This window comes from Arvicanthis niloticus, chromosome 5 (genome assembly GCF_011762505.2).
Source record: "Arvicanthis niloticus isolate mArvNil1 chromosome 5, mArvNil1.pat.X, whole genome shotgun sequence".
Classification (NCBI taxonomy): domain Eukaryota; kingdom Metazoa; phylum Chordata; class Mammalia; order Rodentia; family Muridae; genus Arvicanthis; species Arvicanthis niloticus.
The window spans coordinates 77,752,953-77,773,577 of NC_047662.1; the positions used below are offsets into that span (position 1 = coordinate 77,752,953).

At 42.4% G+C, this 20,625-nt stretch overlaps 1 protein-coding gene across 13 annotated transcripts in view; it reads left to right on the forward strand.

Moving 5' to 3' along the window:
- Cdk5rap2 (CDK5 regulatory subunit associated protein 2) overlaps positions 1-20,625 on the forward strand; it is a 176,080-nt gene that overhangs the window by 40,287 nt on the left and 115,168 nt on the right. For all 13 annotated transcript variants that reach the window (XM_076934786.1, XM_034503416.2, XM_076934784.1 and 10 more), the window contains 5 exons: positions 618-780; positions 1,828-1,869; positions 2,704-2,823; positions 5,238-5,330; positions 10,223-10,441. In XM_076934786.1, coding sequence (XP_076790901.1) covers positions 618-780; positions 1,828-1,869; positions 2,704-2,823; positions 5,238-5,330; positions 10,223-10,441 — 637 coding nt within the window. The remainder of the gene's footprint in view (positions 1-617; positions 781-1,827; positions 1,870-2,703; positions 2,824-5,237; positions 5,331-10,222; positions 10,442-20,625) is intronic.

Here is a 20,625-nt window from a genome sequence, read left to right on the forward strand (position 1 = left end):
AAGGTATTGATAGCATATACAAACGCATGGAGGAGCATAGGACAGCTTTAGAGCGAGCTCTCTGTGAGCTGCTGTGGGCTAATAGGGATCAGGACGAAACTGGGGCTATTCTGACTTAAGAGCTGGGTGTCTGGGTGCCTTATCCCGAACTGCAGCCATTAGCTTGAGATGTATGTTTGTAAGCATTGTTTGTAAGCTCTGGAGAGAGAGAGAGAGCCCTGTTTTTTAAATCTATACCCACCAATCCAGCTCTTGATTGGTTGTCTGCTTAGGCTTCAGGGACAGATTTCTTTTGGAGAGGGGATCCTTACTTAAAACTTAGCAGTCCGCTGCTGGAGTGGAGCTGCTGAAGGTCTTTGAGCAGGTGCCCAGCTTGACCAGAGATGGTGCAGCTCAAGAGCTAAATAAATCCCTGGGCCAGGTTAGAGACAAGAGGACTCATTACTGTCACATAAATTCTGTTCCTTGCTCTCTGACCTGCAGAATGCAATTTTGTTTATGTGTATTCATTGGACACATCTACTTTGAAGATGTCTGGCCCTGTTTCCTACCTCCCCCTGTTCCACTGAGCTAAGAGAGCAGCTCAGAATTAATATTTAAATTTTGTTCTCTTTCAGACTGATTGAGGAGTTGAAGCTGTCTTTGAAGAGCAAAGAAGCTTTAATTCAGTGCCTTAAAGAGGAAAAATCTCAGATGGCATCTCCTGACGAGAACGTGTCATCTGGAGAACTCCGAGGACTTACTGCCACTCCGAGGGAAGAAAAAGAGAGAGACGCTGAGGTGAGGCGACAGGGCACAGCGGGAGGGGGAGCACATCAGACTGCTCTGTGGAAAGTGGGGCGCTCTTCAGTCTGCATGGTTTGCACAGTAACTTCTATGTGCCAGCTCTCAGTCAGCTGAGGAATCGGCAGGAACTGCCTTTGTTCGGGCCTGCCTTTGTTCGTGTGTCCCATACCTGCACATCTGTATTTCTCCATGTGTTTATTTGCTATCACCTCTGGGCTTCTTTTTCATCCTTAGGGTTTTTTTTTTTTTTTTTTTTAACTGTAAAATTGTGGTACATTGTTCATGTCCATTTTTCCTTTGTGGTTACAGACAGGTTTGAGGCCATATTTGTTGTGAAACATCATAGAATGTGGGGGAAGGAAAATAACAGGTTCTGGGTATGGTAATACATGCTACCCAGTTCAAGCCTCCTGGCCTCTTGGCCAGGTAGAAATTGTGGTCTCCTGACTGAGTTTAGGATCAGCCTCAGAGTGGTCATATTTCTCTAGGTGCCAAGAAGTGAGTTGCTAGTAGTTAGACCCAAATCTCCTGGACCCTTCTTTACTCTTATAGTCTCCATGGAAAGCTATCTTGACCTTCCATTCTCTGGGCAAAGGATGGCTGCTGCGTGGTCTATTCACATCAGGGTATCTTCTGGAGGCTCAGGAAAGGTCAGAATTTCTTTATGAAGCAGCATTCTTGTCCTTGTTTCATTAGCAGACTCTTTAGCAGTAGTTGCCACTCTTCTTCCTCCTCCTGTTTTAACCTCCCAGGCCCTGTCCTCTAATGGGCCCTTTACCTTTTCGTCTGAAGCACTGCTATGGGACTGACAGGCAAGCATGTGGGCAACTGTCTTCATACTTGTCCTCCATCAAACCAAGTGAGGCTATGGGTGGGGCCAACAAGGATGCACTCATGTTAATGAGGTCAGCAGTGGAGGGGAGTGAGGAAATGAGATGCTCATTCTAATGGCTGTGGGGAAGCCTTTAGATGCTCCTCCTCTTGGGATGCTCCTCCTCTTGGGATGCTCCTCTCTGCTCACTCATGAATGCCTTTTCTTAGGAACTGCAGAAGGAGAGAAAGCACTTTGAAGAGAGGATCCAGGTATGTTGACTCATTTTAAGACTGATTTAAGACTTCCTCTCTCCCTCTCATTGATTCTGAGTGCAACAGATAATTTTTTGTAACAGTTTATCGAACGCTGCGGTGTACCAGTTATGCATAAAGCACAGTAGAGGGAGTTGCTCAGTCCTTGCATTAGTTTTGTCCTGTGAACATTCCCATTTTACAGATGTGGTAGCTGAGACTCAGAAGGTGAAGTCACTTGCCCATGATCACATAGCTGGGAGTGGGGAATTTTCCTGTTTGATTCCAACACTCAGGCTGCCAGGGCCCTTAATCATGACAGCCGGGATTTGTACAGTGCTTGTCAGTGTAGAAACACTTTCACATCCGTTATCTCATCTGATCCTCACAACAGCCCAGGAGGGAGGCAGTAGCGATTATCTTAAGACGTGAGCTCGGGACTATAAACGTATGGCTCAGTCTCCATCAAGCCAAACTCTCTTCAAGCTTTTGTAGCATTAAGGAATGAAATTAATGATCTGTTATTTCCCCCAAATAACCTGGTGCAGTTTGGAAGACTCTGATGTGACTGTATTCAGATTTTTGAAGTCAGTGGAGTCCTTCCCATAGGAATAACTGTCAGCTGCTCAAGCGATCCGATCCCCTTCCCTTCACCCGGCCCCGTTGCCGTGAGCAGTAACACAGTAACTGGGAGCTGATGCCACGGCGTTCGGCTAGACTAGGAAACATTAATCACAGGTTGACAGGAATAAGATAGAATAACTGCATTTGAGTGTGCTCTTAAAGATATATTTACAGTGCATTTTGGTTGGAACACATCAGCTTCGTGAATCTTTTTCTAATCTAATTTAGGCACTTCAGGAGGACCTGAGAGAGAAGGAAAGAGAAATTGCTACAGAGAAGAAAAATAGCTTAAAGAGGGATAAAGCCATTCAGGGTCTAACCATGGCATTAAAATCAAAGGAAAAAGAGGTATGTCTGAGGAGTGAAGTGGGATTTTTCTTTATTAGTTTCTGTGTCTTGCCTGCTCTACCCTGAAGTTTTAGCTCTAGACAAAAAGTCTGTAAGTGCTAGGATAGTACAGAAAGTGGGTCCTATGGTCAGTTGGAGTTGTGGTAAACCTAGTTAGTGCTGTCAGCAGCTAAATATGAATAAAAGTTTCTAGTAAGCCACATTGAAAGAGGTGCAAATATATAATTTAAATAATACATGAACATAATCATTCCAACATCAAGGCCGTGAAACAAGCACTGGTGAGCTCTGTAGCATTTCGTCCCTCAATACCAAGTCAGTAGTACGTCTAGCCTCTCAGTTGAAACTTAGCCAGGCATGTGGCTAGGGACTGCCTTAAAGGACAGTACAGATCAACTCTTGAAGGACAGCTGAAGCTTGAGATGAAGGAATTTGGTAGGCAAGGTTGTGGCTGGGAAGCAAAAATCCCACCTGGCTTGTTGCCTTTGGCACCCAAGGTGGCGGCTGATGGCTCTTTTCTAACCACTTGTTGGTACTGAAGTCTGTTGCAGCTCAGTGATTAACTAAGGCTCACACTCACCAGAGAGACCCAGCTCTACTGTGTGATGTGTAAGTCAGAGTGATGGGTGTTGGAACTGAGGCAAGTGCAGGGGTTTGGCCGACAGAGGGAAGGGTAACTGGTCCTGATTAGGGTGGATATGGGGGAATAGATGTTGCTTAGAGGAGATGCTGAACTGATGCTGAGTCCTGAATGGTGAGAAGGTATAATTGGGGAAAGAGTTGCAGATGGGAGGCCAGTTTGGGGACCTAGAACACTGGCCAAAGCATGTGGTGTGGCAGCACAAATGGTCTGGGGGTTCCAGAGGAAGAAAGTGCATAATTTAGATAAAACTGTAGATATTGGATAAGCTGCAAGGGCCCAGTGGTGTTGGAGACGAATTATATTATCTGATTGCAGGGTACGAGTAGCAGAAGTAACAGCTATATTTTCACCTTAGAGGAGCGTTTGGCTGTATTTGAAGAGTGGTTTCAGGAGGGAGAGAGTAGAAGCAAATTAAGAGTCAAGAAAGGCTTTTTTAGAACAGAGATCACAGCAAGAAAAATGGAGGAAGAAGACTGTATTCAAGAAATAATATTAGAAATAATTAAAAAATAGAAATAAATTTGGAAAATCTGATAATTAGATATAAGAATTCAGAGAAGGAATAGTCAAGGTGACTTTAGGTGTCTTATGGGGACAGGGATATGTGGTGAGATTGACATGGTTTAAAGCATGGAAAATAGAATATGACATTGAGACAGGAGCATTGGCCTTGAGGACTGTGCAGGCCTTCCTTATGAGGCAGAGGGCTTAACAAGTCTGAAGCATGGGGAGAGAGAGGCAAAGCCTGCTTACTTGGGAATCCTTGTTGTTAGTCATGAGTTAGGGTACTGAGAGTTGACCAGTATATTCAGCAAAAGCATAGACTGGGAAGGAATGGAGCTAAGGGTGCCAGTATGATACTGAATTCAGGGATGGGACAGGCATGCGGGACAGCAGTAAAGTTTGCAGAGGTAGGAAACTGGTGCTGAGAAGCTAAGGGAGTGAGTGTTAGCTACAATTTCGATTTGGTATTTACCATTGTTGCTGTGGTTGATGTGATGCGTTGGGGCCCCTCTGGAGTAGGAGACCTGTGTGTTGTAGCATTAATAGTAGAACAGTTCTAAGGTATAGAGGTGGGAGTTCATAGTGGATCCTGGGGTACAAAAGGGACAAAATTTTGGGAACAGCCACTCAAAGGTTTTCTAAGTCATGAGTGGACAACAGCAATAGTGATGCTTGTTATTGTGTTGCTAATGTGCATTGCCTCGTTGTCACTAACACCACCATAGGTAGATGAGTAGTGTTTAGCATGCATTAGTCTCTTTTTCATTACTATAGTGAAGTTTCAGAGGCAGGATAAAACTCTTTATAAAGAGTTTTATTTCATTCATTTTTTTCTGATGCTGAAAGTACAAGATCACACCCTCTGATGTGGTCAGCGTCTGATGAGTGTAATGACAGGTAGCCCGTATGTAGGTAAGAGGGGCAGATCATGTGGTCAGGTGAAGCCTGATAGATTGGGCTACTCTAGAACCTTCTAAGAGCATGTTCCAAGTTGACTCAAAGATGTCTCACTTTGATTCACTTCTTGAAGGCCCACTTCCTCTAAGATTGCTACATGGATTCTGTGACACATAGGCACATGGGGGGCATACTCTGATTTTATGTGGACCATGGCAACAGATGAAGAGATTGAGTCTCAGAGAGGTTAAGCCACCCAGATAAATGGCAAAACCAGAAATTCTACTTAGAGCTTGTGTCTATAAAGCACTACAGGTCAGGTAAGGGGAGTCCAGCTATGTGTGTGGCCACTATTTGTTGTTTTTTCCAGGTTGAAGAGCTTAATTCCAAAATCAAAGAGCTGACTGCTGACTCCACCAAAGGCAGAAAGGCTCCCTTGAAAACCCAAGTCTCCAGATTCCAGGTAAGAGTTTTCATTAGTGAAAGTGGTGCTCTCAGTCAGGTCTTCATTCCAGGAGAGGCCTGGACTTTCCAGCTGCAGGGAACCTGGGGGTTTGCAATAAGGAGAACCACAGGTAGTCTTTAGTGATAGAATTGGTTGAGTATTTATAATTAAAGGGAATCCTCCCAGTTTTGGGAGTGTCTCACTGTTCTCAGTGTGGTGATGGTGATGAAGACACCTACTCTAGTAGCTGAGACTGCTGAATTTACATTTAGCATTCATGTAGAATGTTTCATTTAATCTTTACAGTCCTTGAGGAAAACAGTTCTCATACCTTTGTGTTTTGAGAGTTTTTTAGGCTCATGGAGGGTATACAGCACTCTCTCCCACAGCTAGCATGTGGTAGAGTCAGGATTTCAATTCAGCAGTTGGACATACTAGCAGGCATTTGTTGAACACTTGCCTTGTACCCAGCCATGCTCCATATAGATTGCCTCTTTTACCTAGGCAACATTTGAAGTAGATACTGTACATATCCTTGTTTAATTGCTGAGGAACTCCAGGATGAGAAATAGGATCTGCACAGGGTCACCACACTGGTGAGTGACAGAACCGGGATTTGACCCCAGGGCCCCTGGCACCCCACAACCTGGAGTTCTCTGCTCCTTTTCTCTGGTTGCCTTTTCCTTCCTGCTACTTTATGAATTTATGGTCCAGGCTTTGATGCCTTTGATCTTTTTATGCCCATAACATTGTGCTTCGAGCCTCCCACCCACTCCTCGTGACAATCCCTATCTTTTCCAGATTTTAGTTTTGTGCTTTTAGTTATTTCAATATTTTCCTTCCACGTTTCTAGTTTACGTACATAATTTATGTAAGCCTATTACTGATGTGGAATCAGAGAAGTTTCATCCCCAGGTTAAGTCCATACTTGCTCAGGCTCCTTTGTCACTCCTGCACCAAGGCTTCTAGTGGTAAAGTAGAAGATCAGTCTGATTTAGGGCTATGTGACTTCCAAGATTCATACCTCCTGCCTTATCTATTGCAGAGTTTTGGCTCACAATAAGAATAATTGCAGTAATTTGGTTTAAATCACAGGATGCTAGCAGCATAGACAGATCTCTGCTTTTGAGATCTCAGACTCGCTTCTTCTACTGTTTTGACAGTAGATGATGAAACGGAGCTGAGCTTACATTTTATACCATTTCCCCCTTGCTTAGAAAAGAACAAGCTTTACAGCCCAAATTCTTTGGAAAACCATCAATATTTTCCATTGCTTAAGAAAAGAAATGCTGGCAGTTGATAGCCAGAGTCCAGTCGTCCTTATGAGCCTTAGTATATTTTACTTTTGTTTGTTATGTGGGGGTTGAAGGAACGAAAGCAGCCTTATAAACTTAACTGTTACTCAGACATATGACATGCATCTAGTGATTTAATAACCGTTGATTCTGATCAAGATGCAACACTGCAGAGTGAGGTCTTAACAATAGCAGCGTGGGGCTAGGACCTTGTCTATAGTCCACAGAAATCAGGCATTGCTAAAACTCTCTGAGTTGGTCATCAAATTGGCAGGTCTCCGAAATTTTCTTCTTTTTTCATCCAAAGAGGAGGTATGCTTTTGAGCGTTTGAGAGTTGTGGTGGCAGGACTTGAACGAAAGTCTGTGTCCAAAGCTCACCCTTTGTACTGCACAGATTATATATGAGTGTGCATTGCATGTTTATATCAGTGAATCATCTGAGGTGTATGTAGTTTCAGTGTTTTACAGAGTTTTAAGTGTGTTCCTTTCAAGTAAAAGGACCTTTTGGGCTGTAGTGTGTTGAACTAATTGCAACATGAGTTTAAAAGCCAATGGCGACTGGAGAGATGGCTCAGTGGTTAAGAGTATTTGCAGCTCTTCCACAGAGGATGAGTTTGGTTCTCAGCACCCAGGAAAGACAGCAAATCCCCTGGACCTGCAACTCCAGTTCCAAGGGATTGGACACCCTCTTCTGGCCTCTGTGGGCAACTTTACCTACATGATCCTTCCAGACATATACACGTATACATAATCAAAAAGAAGAATTAAAAATAAGATAAGCCCCACAGGGTTCCTTGACATGGACCTTGACAATGAAGCAGCAGCAGGAGATATTTAAATTCCTGGAGTGGCTGGCAATGTACAGACTCACAGACTCAACTTCAGATCACAGGTGTGGCTGTGTGCAGATTACAGTGTATGCTGGCTGTTACTCCTCTTGGCCATTAAAGTTATTTCTGGATTGGAAGTGGCATTCTCCTCCAGGTGTAAAAGTAAAAACACTTACTGAAGAAAAAATTTGAAATACTTTCTATCCTTAAAGTAGTAGAAAAAAGTCATAGAAATTGCCAGCAGATTCACCTTTAAATATGTTCTCTGTTGATACTTTCATACACTTATACATGCACATACAGAAAAAAAATTATGCAAGGATGCCAGAGGTCAATATCCTCCATCTCTCCATCTTATTTTTTGAAGCAGGATCTCTCCTTGAACTCAGAGCTTATCAATTTAGCCAGTAGACCCCAGGGATCCTTTTGTCTCTACCTTCTTAGTTCTGTCTTATGACATGTACAGCTGCTTCTGGCTTTTCTGTCGGTGCTGGGGATTAAATTCTGGCCCTCATGCTTATAGAGAAAGCACTGACTAATTGAACCATCTCTCTCCAGCTCCCCCCCCTCCCCCCCCCCACACACACACTTTTTTTTTTTAAAAAGAGATCAGGGTTCTTGTATGTTACCCACTGTCTTAGGGTTACTATTTCTGTTAGGAGACAACCTGACCACAGCAACTCTTATACAGCCAGCAACATTTAACAGGTGCTGGCTTACAGGTTTACTTCATTATTGTCATGGTGGGAAGACATGGTGCTGGAGAGGTAGCTGAGAATTCTACATCTAGATGGGCAGGCAGCAGGCAGAGAGTCTGATCCAGTGGGCCTGGCCTAAGCACTTGAAACCTCAAAGTCTACCCCCAGTGACACTTCCTCCAACAAGGCCACACCTAATCCAACAAGGCTACATATTTTTCAAATATTACTACCTATGAGCCTATGGGGGCCATCTTCATTCTAACCACCACAACCAGGCTGGCCCCAGATTCCTAGGCTCCTGCCTTGACCCCTTAAGTATCTGGGATTACAGATGTGTACTGGGGCATTGTATATTTCATGTTCTATAAAACTTTCTTTAGCATTCTTGCCATGGTAGTGTAGCTAGATTTCCTCAGACTTTTAAATTTTTATTTTGAAATAATTGTCAACTCACATATATGTTTCACCATCACTTTGTTCAGTTTTCCAAGGTAACATCTCTCAAGTCACGTAGCTAAAACTGGTCTAAGGCATTTGAATCTGTTTATAGTGGGCAAGAATAATTTGCCTAATTTTCTATTTGGCCTTTAGTTTCTGGCCATGTGTAATTGGGCCAAATATTTGCCACTTGGGCATCATTCAGGAAAAGGTAAAGAGCACTCTAGGGAAGTTTTTCAAAGGGCCATTTAAGGAAAATTTAATATGGAAAGTGTTTTTATGAAATGAGTCATGTGTGTATTTGAGTTCTTTGTGGTTGGGTTTTTAAGGAGGTTTTGCCATTATTATTCATTCAATAATCCTGCAGAACTTTTTTTCAGCACTTGGTAACTGTGAACAATAATTGTGTTCAGCAAGCCTCTAACTAATGCCTATCTCTAGCATCTCCTTTGAATTTAGTCATCTGATTTTCATTCTTGCCAGTTTATTGGTGTTAATTAGAGTCTTTCCTGGTGAGGGTACGTGGTGCTGTACCAGGGAAGAACACAGGCTGGGAATCATTCGAATTCCAGATTTAAGTATGGGCAGTCTGATGACAGACTAGTCACGTAGCAGCCCTGAGCATCATTTACTTCTGGGCATCGTTTAACCTCTTGTTGACGATGAGCATTTGCCAGTCATTTTGGCCTTTGCTTGAGTTTATTTAAGCACTACCATTGACATTGATGCAGTGTCCTCTTGTTTCCCAGGTATATACATGGTCACAATGTTAGTTTGCATTGCCGTATATATTTCTTGGTTCTTTGTGTATCATTTCAGAACAAGCTGACTAACACCAGATAATCCCATTTAAACAAGCTTTGTTCCATACTTTGTAACCGAGAAGTTAACTTCAATTCATTGTTTTTATTGTTGGTGATTTAGAACATTTTGTTCATTTTTGTGTATTACATAAATATTTTCTCTGGTGAACTGTATTTAATGAAATAAAAGAATTCTTGATACATTTAGTCCTTGAACTCTGATGACATTGGAGTCTGTCAAAGTAGACTTTGACTGTTGTGTTCTCAGCTGCCTCCTTGTTCTGCATATGCCCCTGCGTGTGCGTCATCCTAACAAGGAAGAGCATTGCTGGTGTGAGGACTCACCGCTGCTCGTCATCTTTGTCTTCATTTCCTGATCACTGTTTGTTGGCTGATTATGACATCAGGGCTTAAACTTTACACATGTTAGGCAAGGGACTTATCAATTACACTCCAAGCTTGACTTTTCTACCCTTTTACAGTTACTTAATTAAATTGTTTTGATACCATTATAAAAATAACAAGCTCAGTTTCCTTAAAATATTAGAAAATCTAGAGAAACAGAAAGGTCAGCTATATTCCCACTGCACTAAAGTTAGTTTTGTTAACAGTTTGTGTTTTTCCCTCTTGTATTTCTTTGACAGCACTCCAGTGGGCTTTCCTCTCTTACCAACAATACCATAACCTACACTTTGTCCTGTATTTCCCCAAAATGCTACTCCTTGGGCTCTGGATACTGAATGGTGCCCATTTTTCTTCCTGCCTTATAGGTAAAACAGGAGGTCTTCTTGGTTTGTTTATGACATGTGAAACCACATCCCTCTGCTCTCGCTGTCTCCTAGGGGTCTGAGGACTGTGAGGCTGTGCTGGTAGAGAAAGAAGCCTTATTGGCCAAGCTGCACTCGGAAAATGTCACAAAGAGCACTGAGAACCATAGGTTGCTCAGGAATGTTAAAAAGGTCACCCAGGAGTTGAATGACTTGAAGAAGGAGAAGCTGAGACTAGAGCGGGACCTGGAGGAAGCCCACCGAGAAGGGAACAGAGGGGCCCGAACCATCCATGTGAGTACCTCCTACTCTCCTGATGTTGGGAGTGGTACATCAGGGATGGGGCCAGCGATGATTTCTTCTCATAGGGAGATGAATGCTGGGAAGATATAAGGGTGTAAAGATATAAGAATGAAGACTTAAGAAAACCTGAAAACATCTAAAGATGTTTCTCTTATCTCCTCAGTGGAAATGACCCGGATTGACACCCACTCAACCTCTCCTTACTGTTGCCATCAAGTTGACAGTAGTGTCTGTCACGATTTTTAAAAAGTCCATGGCTCATTCCTGCTATGCCACTGGGTTGTGAATGTTCTTCAGAGAATGTTTTGGTGTCAGTGAGTGTATTTAGTCACTTGGCTGCTCTTCAGTTGACTTAACCAGACTCTTATTACAAAGCACTGTGTATTTTACCTTGTAACCTACACTGCACCAAATACCCATGTGCATGAGTATTTATCCACTGGCTGTTTCTGACAGAGGCTTAATTACTGAGTCAAACCCCACCAATATTTAAAGACTACTTGATAGATATCAAACTGTTTTCTAGAAAAACTATGCTGTGTTTTAAGACCATGCTTTATTCAGCACTGGGTTTTAGTATATTAGTATTTAAACATTCTTCCTAAATTTGGCACACTATTAAATTCCAATTCTGTCTGAACTTGAATACTCATCATGTTTTAATTGAATCTTTCCTGAGAATCACATCTACATGTACAGCCTTGGTGTGTCAGGCAAGACGAGCTGGAGTGGTCATGGATTTTGTTATGAGTCACTCTCCAGACAGAGAGCCCATAGTTAGCCCTGCCTCTTGGCGGAGTGCCAAAATTATGTTGCCTTGCCTCTTCAACACTGAGGAGGCAAATGAAGTACAGACATTCTTATGCTGCAATAAATATTTCAACAAATGTTCAGGGAGCTAGAATGGAGATTTAGAGAAAAGACCTTTAGCTACACTTGTCCCACCTAAGTGAAGCAACTCTCTTTTCTGGAAGCATTTCTTTTTATCTCCAGTGCACTTGGCCTCTCTGTCCGGTCACAGACTGATCACTGCTCTGTGGTTTTACATCACTCACATTGCCTAGGCACCTTCCATGTTTGTAGAGCAAAGCATGGCATGGTGAATAGCACTCACTTTCACTGAGAGCTTTCATATGGGTATTTAATAATTTTCTCCATATCCTGGACATTTTGACTGTTTAATACCACAGTGAACATCTCTGTGAGTGCAGACATTGTTTCACCAAACACCTAGGATAAACTTTGAGGAATGAGAAAACTATAACACAGTGCAAACACTTTATATTGGTTAATTGTGCTTCCAGGTTGTCATGAGTCCAGAGGGGTGTCCCAGTGTGTGCTGCCACCAGAAGTATTGCAATAGGCTAGTCTAATGTATCCTGATAGAAGACTTCTTTTCTATAGTTTAGATGCTGATGTGAATGCCTGGTGTGATTTTTGAAGCCTTTGCTTTTTTGTTGAATGCAGAAAAGGGAGGGCACATAATGTACTGTCCTGCCGTGTTCCCATCAGTCCAGCCAAACAGTGAGGTTCTGAGACTCCCAGCTTGGGTCATATACTATTTCTGTTGGCAGGAGTGTGTATGTACATGTATTCCATTATTGGCAGCCTCCTTAAGAACTGCATGTTTAGAGGGTGGTGAGCAGTTACCCACAGAAAACAGTACAGTTGCAAGGGCGTGGGAAGGCCAAAACAACAGCTGGGTCCCTAAATGCTTACCTTGAGTGAGCTGGCTTGGAGCACACAGCTTTCTGGTATTTCATTGTGATTGTTTTTATACATTGTTCTGTACATGTTTCTAACACAGTAATCTGGCCAGTTTCATTATTTTTGCTAACGTATTTCACCTCATTGCCATCACTACTTAACTCTTGGTTATAGTCTAGGAGTCTAGCTATATCCCTCTTAAGAGGATGTTTTACACTATATCATGGACATACTGTCTGGGGAGGCATGCTGAGGTAGTAACTTTGCTTCATGGTGATAGGAGGAAACATGCATATCTTATCAGTTTGCTGCCATTAAGTAGGTTCTTTAATTATTGAGAATGTCTCCCCTTGACAGCTGTTACTGATACTGCTTTGGATTGACAGAGACAAAACCCTAGACCTCTCAGGAGCTTCTATTTCTGCCCTCTCAATGAAGAAAAATCCACTCATAATTCAGCCTCCTTGACTGACTGCCTTGTGTAAGTGCTCTACTAGGCATGGACACCCGTCCAGAGCAGAGATAGGAACATAACTGGCACAGCAAAACAGAGGAAGAAAGTGGCTTGCAGATTACAGGAGGCTACTGAGGAAAATGAGTGGTCCGCTTTTTTTAGTGTGAGGCTAGGTAAGCACTCTTATCACCTGAGCCTCCCCCTAACCCTAGGGTATTTGCATTTTCGAGGCTGGTTTATTTTGCTTAAAATAATGCTTCTGTTGTTCCATCCATTTCCTTGAGACTATCACAGTTTCATTTTTTATGAAACTACAAAGAATACCACTGTGTTTACATGTATTAGTTACATTTTAGTTGCTGTGATGTTTCTAACACACAGGATCCAAATCAACTTAGAGGAAGGAGTAAGGGGTTTACTTTGGCTTATGGTTCCAAAGGGATAGAGTCCATTGTTGTAGGAAAGGCATAGCAGCAGTTAAGTAAACTATAGTGGCAGGAGCAAGAAGCTGCCTGGTCACATTTTCCATCCATACACAAGAAGCAAAGAGAGAGAACAAGAAGCTGCAAAACCTCAAAACTGGCCCCAAGGGATGAACTTCTTCCAGCAAGGTTCCACCCCTAGAGATTCCCTTCCATAACCTTTCCAAAAACTACTACCAAACGGAGCCTCCAACAGGGGACCAAGTGATATGGGACACTTCTCAGTCAAACTGTCATAGCATCATGCCAGGTTTTCTTCATTTATTTAGTTGATAGACAGACATCAGGCTGATTCTGTTTCCTGGATGTTATGGATGGCACAGCAATAAGCATGGGTGCTCAGGCATCTTTGTGCTATGTTGACTTTGAGTCCTTTGGATGCGTATGTAAGAGTGGTATCGCTGAGTCATGCGATAGTTCTGTTTTCAGTGTTTTAGGATCCTTCATACTGATGCCCATAAGTGCCTGTCCGCGCCTCTCTCTCTCTCTCTCTCTCTCTCTCTCTCTCTCTCTCTCTCTCTCTCTCTCTCTGCATTACGTTTCCACAGCAGGAAGTAAGGTATTTCTTTCCCTGAATCCTCGCCAGCGTTTGTTATGTTGTTAATGGTTTTTTTTTGTTGTTGTTGTTGTTTTTCATGATAATCATTTTGACTAGGATGCAATGAGTTTTCACAAAGTTTTAATTTGTATTTCCCTGATGGCTAAGAAAGCTAAACACTTTCTTATGCATTTGTTGACCTGTGTCTTCGTTTAAGAACCCTTTTATTGAGTGGATGATTGAATTTTGGCGCTTAATTTTTGCAGTTCTTTGGTGGCCTTGTATCATTCTAGGGCTGGCCTTGGACACACAAGCCTTACTGTGATGACAGTCATATCCAGTGTTTGATCTTTACTGTGTTCTATAGACTGCAAAAGAATTTTGGAAAGAAAAATATTCAAAGCTCAAGCCTTGTTCTCTGTCTACATTTAGTTCACTCTTCAAATCCTCTTAGATAACAGAAACTGGTGTGAGGATTGATGGCAGCATGCATATCTGATCCTTAGCTGCAGCGCATACCTGCCTCCTGTAAAGCAGCTGGCCGCTTCATATGTGGCCACAACCACATGTGTGCGCCCAAAGAATGTTACTCTAATTTACAGATTAATTGAGCCTCATAATTTAAATAGTTTGCTCATGGTCACCTAGACAGTGATATGCAGTTGGCAAGGATCTGGTCTGTTATTTCAGAACTTTGCCTAAGATACTATGTTGTGGTCTGGCAAACCAGCAGTAGATAGGGCTATGGTGCACATTTGGCATATATATATATATTTATATATTTTTTGTATTTTCTATAGATTAGAATAATGTATTCTCAAGAAAACCAGTCTACAGTATTCTGGTTATTTGAAGCTTTAAAAAGTATTTTGTTCCTTTCAGTGTTTCTCAAATAATGTGTTGTAGTTTATATAAAGTTATATAATTAAATGAGCTTAGAAATAATGGTAAAGACATCAGGATTTCAAAGGAAAAGATGGCAAGGGCTTTGGAACCATAGCAAAGATGGTAAATGTTTTGTGGTGTCCTCTGTGGTGCTGAAGAGAGGGACTTAAGATTCTGCTGGCAGTTCCTGGCAGCAAGAGGAAAAAGAGAATTGAGGTTCAGGGTCTCCAGTGTTTGGGAGATGAACATCTTAAGACAAAAGGCCAGCTTCAGCTGGCACTGAGGCCCAAGGGAAGAATTGTGTCTTGTGGGTTTTTATAAAGAGAACTGAACAGTTACAGCGTCTTCAACAATAGTCCATTCAGTCAAAGCAGGTCTGTGCACGCCAGATCGATGCTGTTCAAGCCAGTGGGCTTGTAAGTATTGAGGTTTTCAGTTCCTGGGACTGGATCTACCTTTTTCTTCTTGTTCTGTTCTCTTGAGCTTGAAAATAAGTTGTTTTTACATGAACTCCAACTTAAAGTCCACACAGAGGACCCGTAGCAAACAGACTTAGTTTGTTTGACATTCCCTGAATCCTGATAGCAAGCCAAAGCTCGGACTCTCTCTCAGACGCCCACGCCAGGAGCATTCATTTTCTGGCTCATTGTGTGTGGGGAGACAATGCCTTTAGTGGAAGCAGTTTGGATCAGAGACCAGTGGACTCGCTGTGCCTGACTGTGCGAGTGCATGAGAAGTTGGCCCATGAGGGTCAGCTCTCACGTTGGTTTTAATCGCTTTGATTACCGACAATGTGCCAGTTGACTTAGCACATGCTATAATTTGTACTTTTGTTTATTCCACACACATTTATCGAGTGTTTGCATTGGGCAGGCTTTGGTGAATACCAGCTATAATTTTACTGTGGGGATCTAACAGTGAGAGAGGCCAAAAACTGAGGATGGCAGACAGTTCTTCTGTATGCTGATAAATGCCTCCTTGCCACCAGAGGGAACCCTATCACTTAAAGCAAATCCAGCAGACATCTTTTAAGGAAGTAGGAGCCAGTATTCCCATTTCAGCATCCTGAGTGTGGCAGTTAAAGTGACCTCTGTAGGCTGTGACAGGAAGGTGACTTTTGATCTTCATTGTTCTTCCATCCTGATTTCAATGCCCTGTTTGAATGTCTTAAGACTCTAACTCCCCCTAACCCCCACTCTGTGTGTGTGTGTGTGTGTGTGTGGCGGGCGGTGAAGGATACAAGAGAGCTTTACTTCAGATCTGATGTCTCTGGCTTAGGTTCTCAATTTTATTCTAAGCAGGTGTGGGACAAAAGTAAGTCAAGTTTTGTTTTTTTTTTTTTTTTTTTTTTTTTTTTTTTGTATAGTGGCCTGTGTTGGACTGTGGCTGACTATAGTCCCTAGATTGTCTAACAGTGCTTGCATCTGTCACAGACCTGTCATCTGCTGCCCTGACAAGTGTGTGCTTCAGTACCTGGGCACTTAGCTCTGTGGGATGTGTTTGCTGGCTATAAGCCAAAACTCTAATTAAAGTTGTTACTATAACCCAGCTGGCAAAATCCTGCATGATCTACCAGGAATAGATTTAATTTTGGGTTAGTTCAATTTGATTCCCTCCAAATCTTTGGTACTTATTTACAGGTAGTCTAAAATGATATTGAGATAGCACTTAGTACATCTTAAGAACCTCAATCAATACTTAGCACTTGATGAAAGTGTCTTGGAATGGTGGGATAGGCTTTGGCTTTGGACCATAGATCCAAGAGGGGATGCTTTTACAAAGCTCAGAGTGTCCCTTTGCTGTTTTTTGTTTTTTAAATCAGATGTGAAATGTTTTGAGCTGATGTCCTTGTAGCATAATGTTCAGTTTAAAAGAACTAAGTAGGGTGTTGTGCCCTTGCAAATCTGTTTCTGGGCTGGTGGGATGGATCAGAGAGTGAAAGTGCTTTCTACACAAGCCTGACAGCCTGAGTTCCACCCATAGAACCAGCAAAGAGATGGAAGGAGAAAAATGCCTCATAGTTATCCTCTATCTTCCACACAGCTGCTGTGTCATTTGGATCAACAACACTCTCTCTCTCTCTCTCTCTCTCTCTCTCTCTCTCTCTCTCTCTCTCTCTCTCACACACGTGTACCTCTGTCTCTCTTACATGTATCTCTCTCTCTCTCTCTCAGCTGCTGTGTCATTTGGATCAACAACTCTCTCTCTCTCTCTCTCTCTCTCTCTCTCTTTCTCTCTCTCCCTCCCTCCCTCCCTCCCTCCCTCTCATACACCACTCACACTCACCATGCATGTACCATAATAAATAAAGCCTAAAAATCCCAGCTTTTTGTAAGAGAATGATGGACTGAGTCCTGTTCCATCCCTTGTTAGCTGTTGCATTTGAACTGTGGTGTCCTATTCTCACCTGCAGAACAGGGCTTGTTTCAAGGTTTGTGTAGGTAGAGTATAGCATCTTCCATGATATCTGGTGTGTCATGGTGGTCACTAAGGTGTCCTTTATAGAAGTGGACACCAACACTGGGTTTTGGTTGGAGCTGAGTTTCTTTACAGAGGCTTAACCTCTAAGCCAATGACTTACTTTTTCTAAACAAACACTCACCTTTTAAAATGATGTGGATTTTTTTGTAGGTTAGCATTAAACAAATGGATAATGAGATGTAATATGTGAGAAAAAGCATCCTGTGTTTTCTAGTCCTGAGTTATAGTTGCTTTCTGTGCCTACATTTCTTATTTTTCCCCTATTTTCCAAGTGCTTGCTCAGATGCTGAATGATAAACTACTGTCCTGGAGTCCACTGATAATCTCTGCTCTGAGGAGTATGCTTGTCTTTTTCACCACTTGACTGATCCCTTGGAGAAAAGGGTCAGAGTGCCCTTGGGTATGGAGGCTTGGGCATCCCAGTAGAACTTGTCTAAAGTTGCTGTAAAGGCTGCTTTACAAGGCTGACCTCTTCGTTTTCTGATGTATTGCTGTGCTCTTCATGGGCCACCAAGAGAGCAACTTTGTCACTGCTACTGATTTCACCACTCTGCTGGCTCTGGAAGTGGATACAGTAAGCAGAGAAGTAAGACATACTGTCTGAAGGTGTCTCCTGGAGAACTGTGATGGAAATCTTGTAGAGCTGTGTAAAATACAGTATGTTCAGTGCTAATAGCAGACTAGACCAAAAGGAGGAGAGCATGGAGCTGTGTGAGAGGAGCTAAGGGGGAAGAAGGGAGGCTTCACAGGAGTATGTTTAGACTTGAAGAATGTTGGCCATAGGGGTGGGAGAAGTAGAAATGCATTCCTCTTATACTGGGAAGCCTTAGTGGGGATAGGAAGGGGCAGATTTGTTACAAGGTGTGGTATCCTGTCTGTTTGGCACAGTCATACCCAGATGCCTGCTCAGCTTCCTCAGCTTCTTTGTCCATTCTCCAGAAAGGCCCTTTTAAATTTTATTTTCAAAAGACAATGTTTTATGTAGCCCCAGTGGACCTTGACCTCACTGTGTAGACAAAATTGATCCAGAATATCTTTCCCACCTGCTTTTGCTTTCTATGGATTTTAGGTGTGTCATCTATGCAGGACTGTCTCATTCCAATGACTTCTAATGCTTTTTTTTTTTTTTTTTTTTTTTTTTTTTTTTATTTTTTATTTTATTTGGTTGGGTGTTTTGGCTACATGTGTACCATGGGCATGCCTGGCATCCACAGAGGCAAGAAGAGAGCACTGGATTCTCTTGAACTGGAGTTACAGAGAATTATAAACCACTCTGTGGGTGCAGGTATTCAATCCTGGGTCCTTTGACATTCATAATTGCTAAGCCATTTCTCCTGCCCCTATTATTGTTTTTAAATTACACAACCACCCAATGTGGGTGCTAGGAACTGAGCTCAGGTCCTCTGGAAGACCACTAAGTCTTCTTAGCCACTGAACCATCTCTGCAGCCTGCATTTCTTCTGTCTTCTATGTATAAGATTATACATTTGCTGTTCAAATGAACTTCTATGAAAAGAAGACATGGGAGTGGAGCTGCACAGAGTTCTGTGGGCTAGGAGGCCCAGTACCACATCGCAGGCTTCTGGTGACTGCTTCCACCAAGCTCAGGGAGGCTCCGTGTGCATAGCTTACTATTGCATCTCATGCTGATTCGAGAAATTGTCCTTGCATCACTGGATGCCTTTACTTCATTAAGATTTTGAAGAAATTGTCTTTGTATATTTAAAACTAACACTGAACACTTTGACAAGCTTGCTCACAGCAAAACCTGATAAGGTTGAAATGTGATGGATGAGAACTTTCTCATTCTCCATCTGGCCAGAGATAAAACAGACTCTCCGGATGGAGAAGGGTGAGGGCCTGGATTTCATTTCTAACGTGATGGTAAGATTTGAAGGATATTGTAGTTTTTAAATAATCCACTTTTAAAACCAGCCTACCTGCTCTGAGAGAGCCCTGATATGCAAAGGAAGCACTCAGCTCAGTGTTGGCCCAGAGTGCAAAGGAACATTGCCATTGCCCATTAGTGCAAAAATTCAGAGGCCTAGGAGACAGCATCCTGCAAATCTTGGATGTAGTATTTACTGAGGAGCAAGGTGGAATTGGTATATGATTGAGGTTTCCAAGCCTTTCACTCAGTCCTGTTCTCATAGCAAATAAAGCAGCTGCACCTCTGGTGTGCTGAAGATTTCTTCTAATGGGAGCCTTTTGAATTAAGCAAATAGAAGTCTCTGTGCTCTTCTTCATCCCACACCTGCTGAGTCAGTTTCTGGGGATGCCCAAGAACATGTGGTTACATGACTCCTGTAGTAGTTGCCAAGGTTGGATGTTCTTAATCCTAGGGCTTCTTGGACTCAGTCTGAAAAACCAATGCTGTGAGTCAGGTGTGGTAGTGCCCATCTGTGATCCCTGGGCTTGGAGGGGCAGGAGAATCAGGAGTTCAGGGTCATCTTTAACTTCATAGTGAATTTGAAATTAGCCTAGGAATCCATGAGATCCTGTGTAATCAGTATGATGAGAAGAGTACAGTAGACTGGCTTTTGTTAATATTGTAATGCTTCACTAAGTAGCACATGCTAATTGTACACATTCATGGGATTCACCAGGACATTTCCCTACATACATACCTTATGTGTAATGTATCATATCTATTCACCTTTCTGTGACCATGTTCTCTCTAGCTCCCCACTTCACTTCCAGTTTCTGAGGAATCCCTATTTGAATTCAGGTCCTTTTTGTGTGTTTGTTTCCACACATAGAGTGAACACTCAATGGCTGGTCTTTCTCTGTGTGGATTGTTTTGAATGAAATTGAGGTCCTGTAATTCTGTGACAGGCTTTTGTTCTCTATGGTAGAATGGTACTCCTGTGTGTAAGTGTGAGTGTGTGTGTATGTGTATGTATATCATATATTTTTATGCATTTATCGGGTGATGGGCACTTAGGCAGATTCCCTATCTTAGCTGTGGTAAGAAGTGCCCCAGTAAACCTAGGCTAGCAGATGTAGGAAGCACAGCTTAGAAAAAGCATTGGAGAAACAGGATTGTCAATCATGTGGACCTGTTTTCTTCAATGGAAGGAAATGAATAATGCCTAGTCAGCTGGAAAGTCAGAGTGAAAAGTGGCCAATCAACCTGGTACTTCTTTTCTGTTCTATTAGGAGCTGGTTTGTACCCTCAGTCTCCTAAGCTTTTTCTCTCAGTGAATAGAACACAGCCCCATAAAAGAGACCCTATGTACTTTGCATCTTCCACCAATCGAATCTATCCTGATACTAAGCTGGAAGTTCTCAACCTTCCTAATGCTGTGACCCTTGTGTTTAATACAGTTCCTCATGCTGTAGTGATCCCCGACCATAAAATTACTTTGTTGCTACTTCATAACTGCAACTTTGCTACTGCTATGAATTGTAATGTAAATGACTGATATGCGACCCCCACGGGGGTTGTGACCAACTGATTCAGAACCACAGCTCTATCTTATCTCTGAGCTCTGTTTATCAGTCAATAGAATTCATTCTTAATTGTAATGGTCCTTCACCGGTGTCTTGCTACTTTGCGAGTGAATGGGATAGCTAGATCACAGGGTAGTTTTCAGGAGCATTTATTATTCTTTTGGATTGGGGGGGG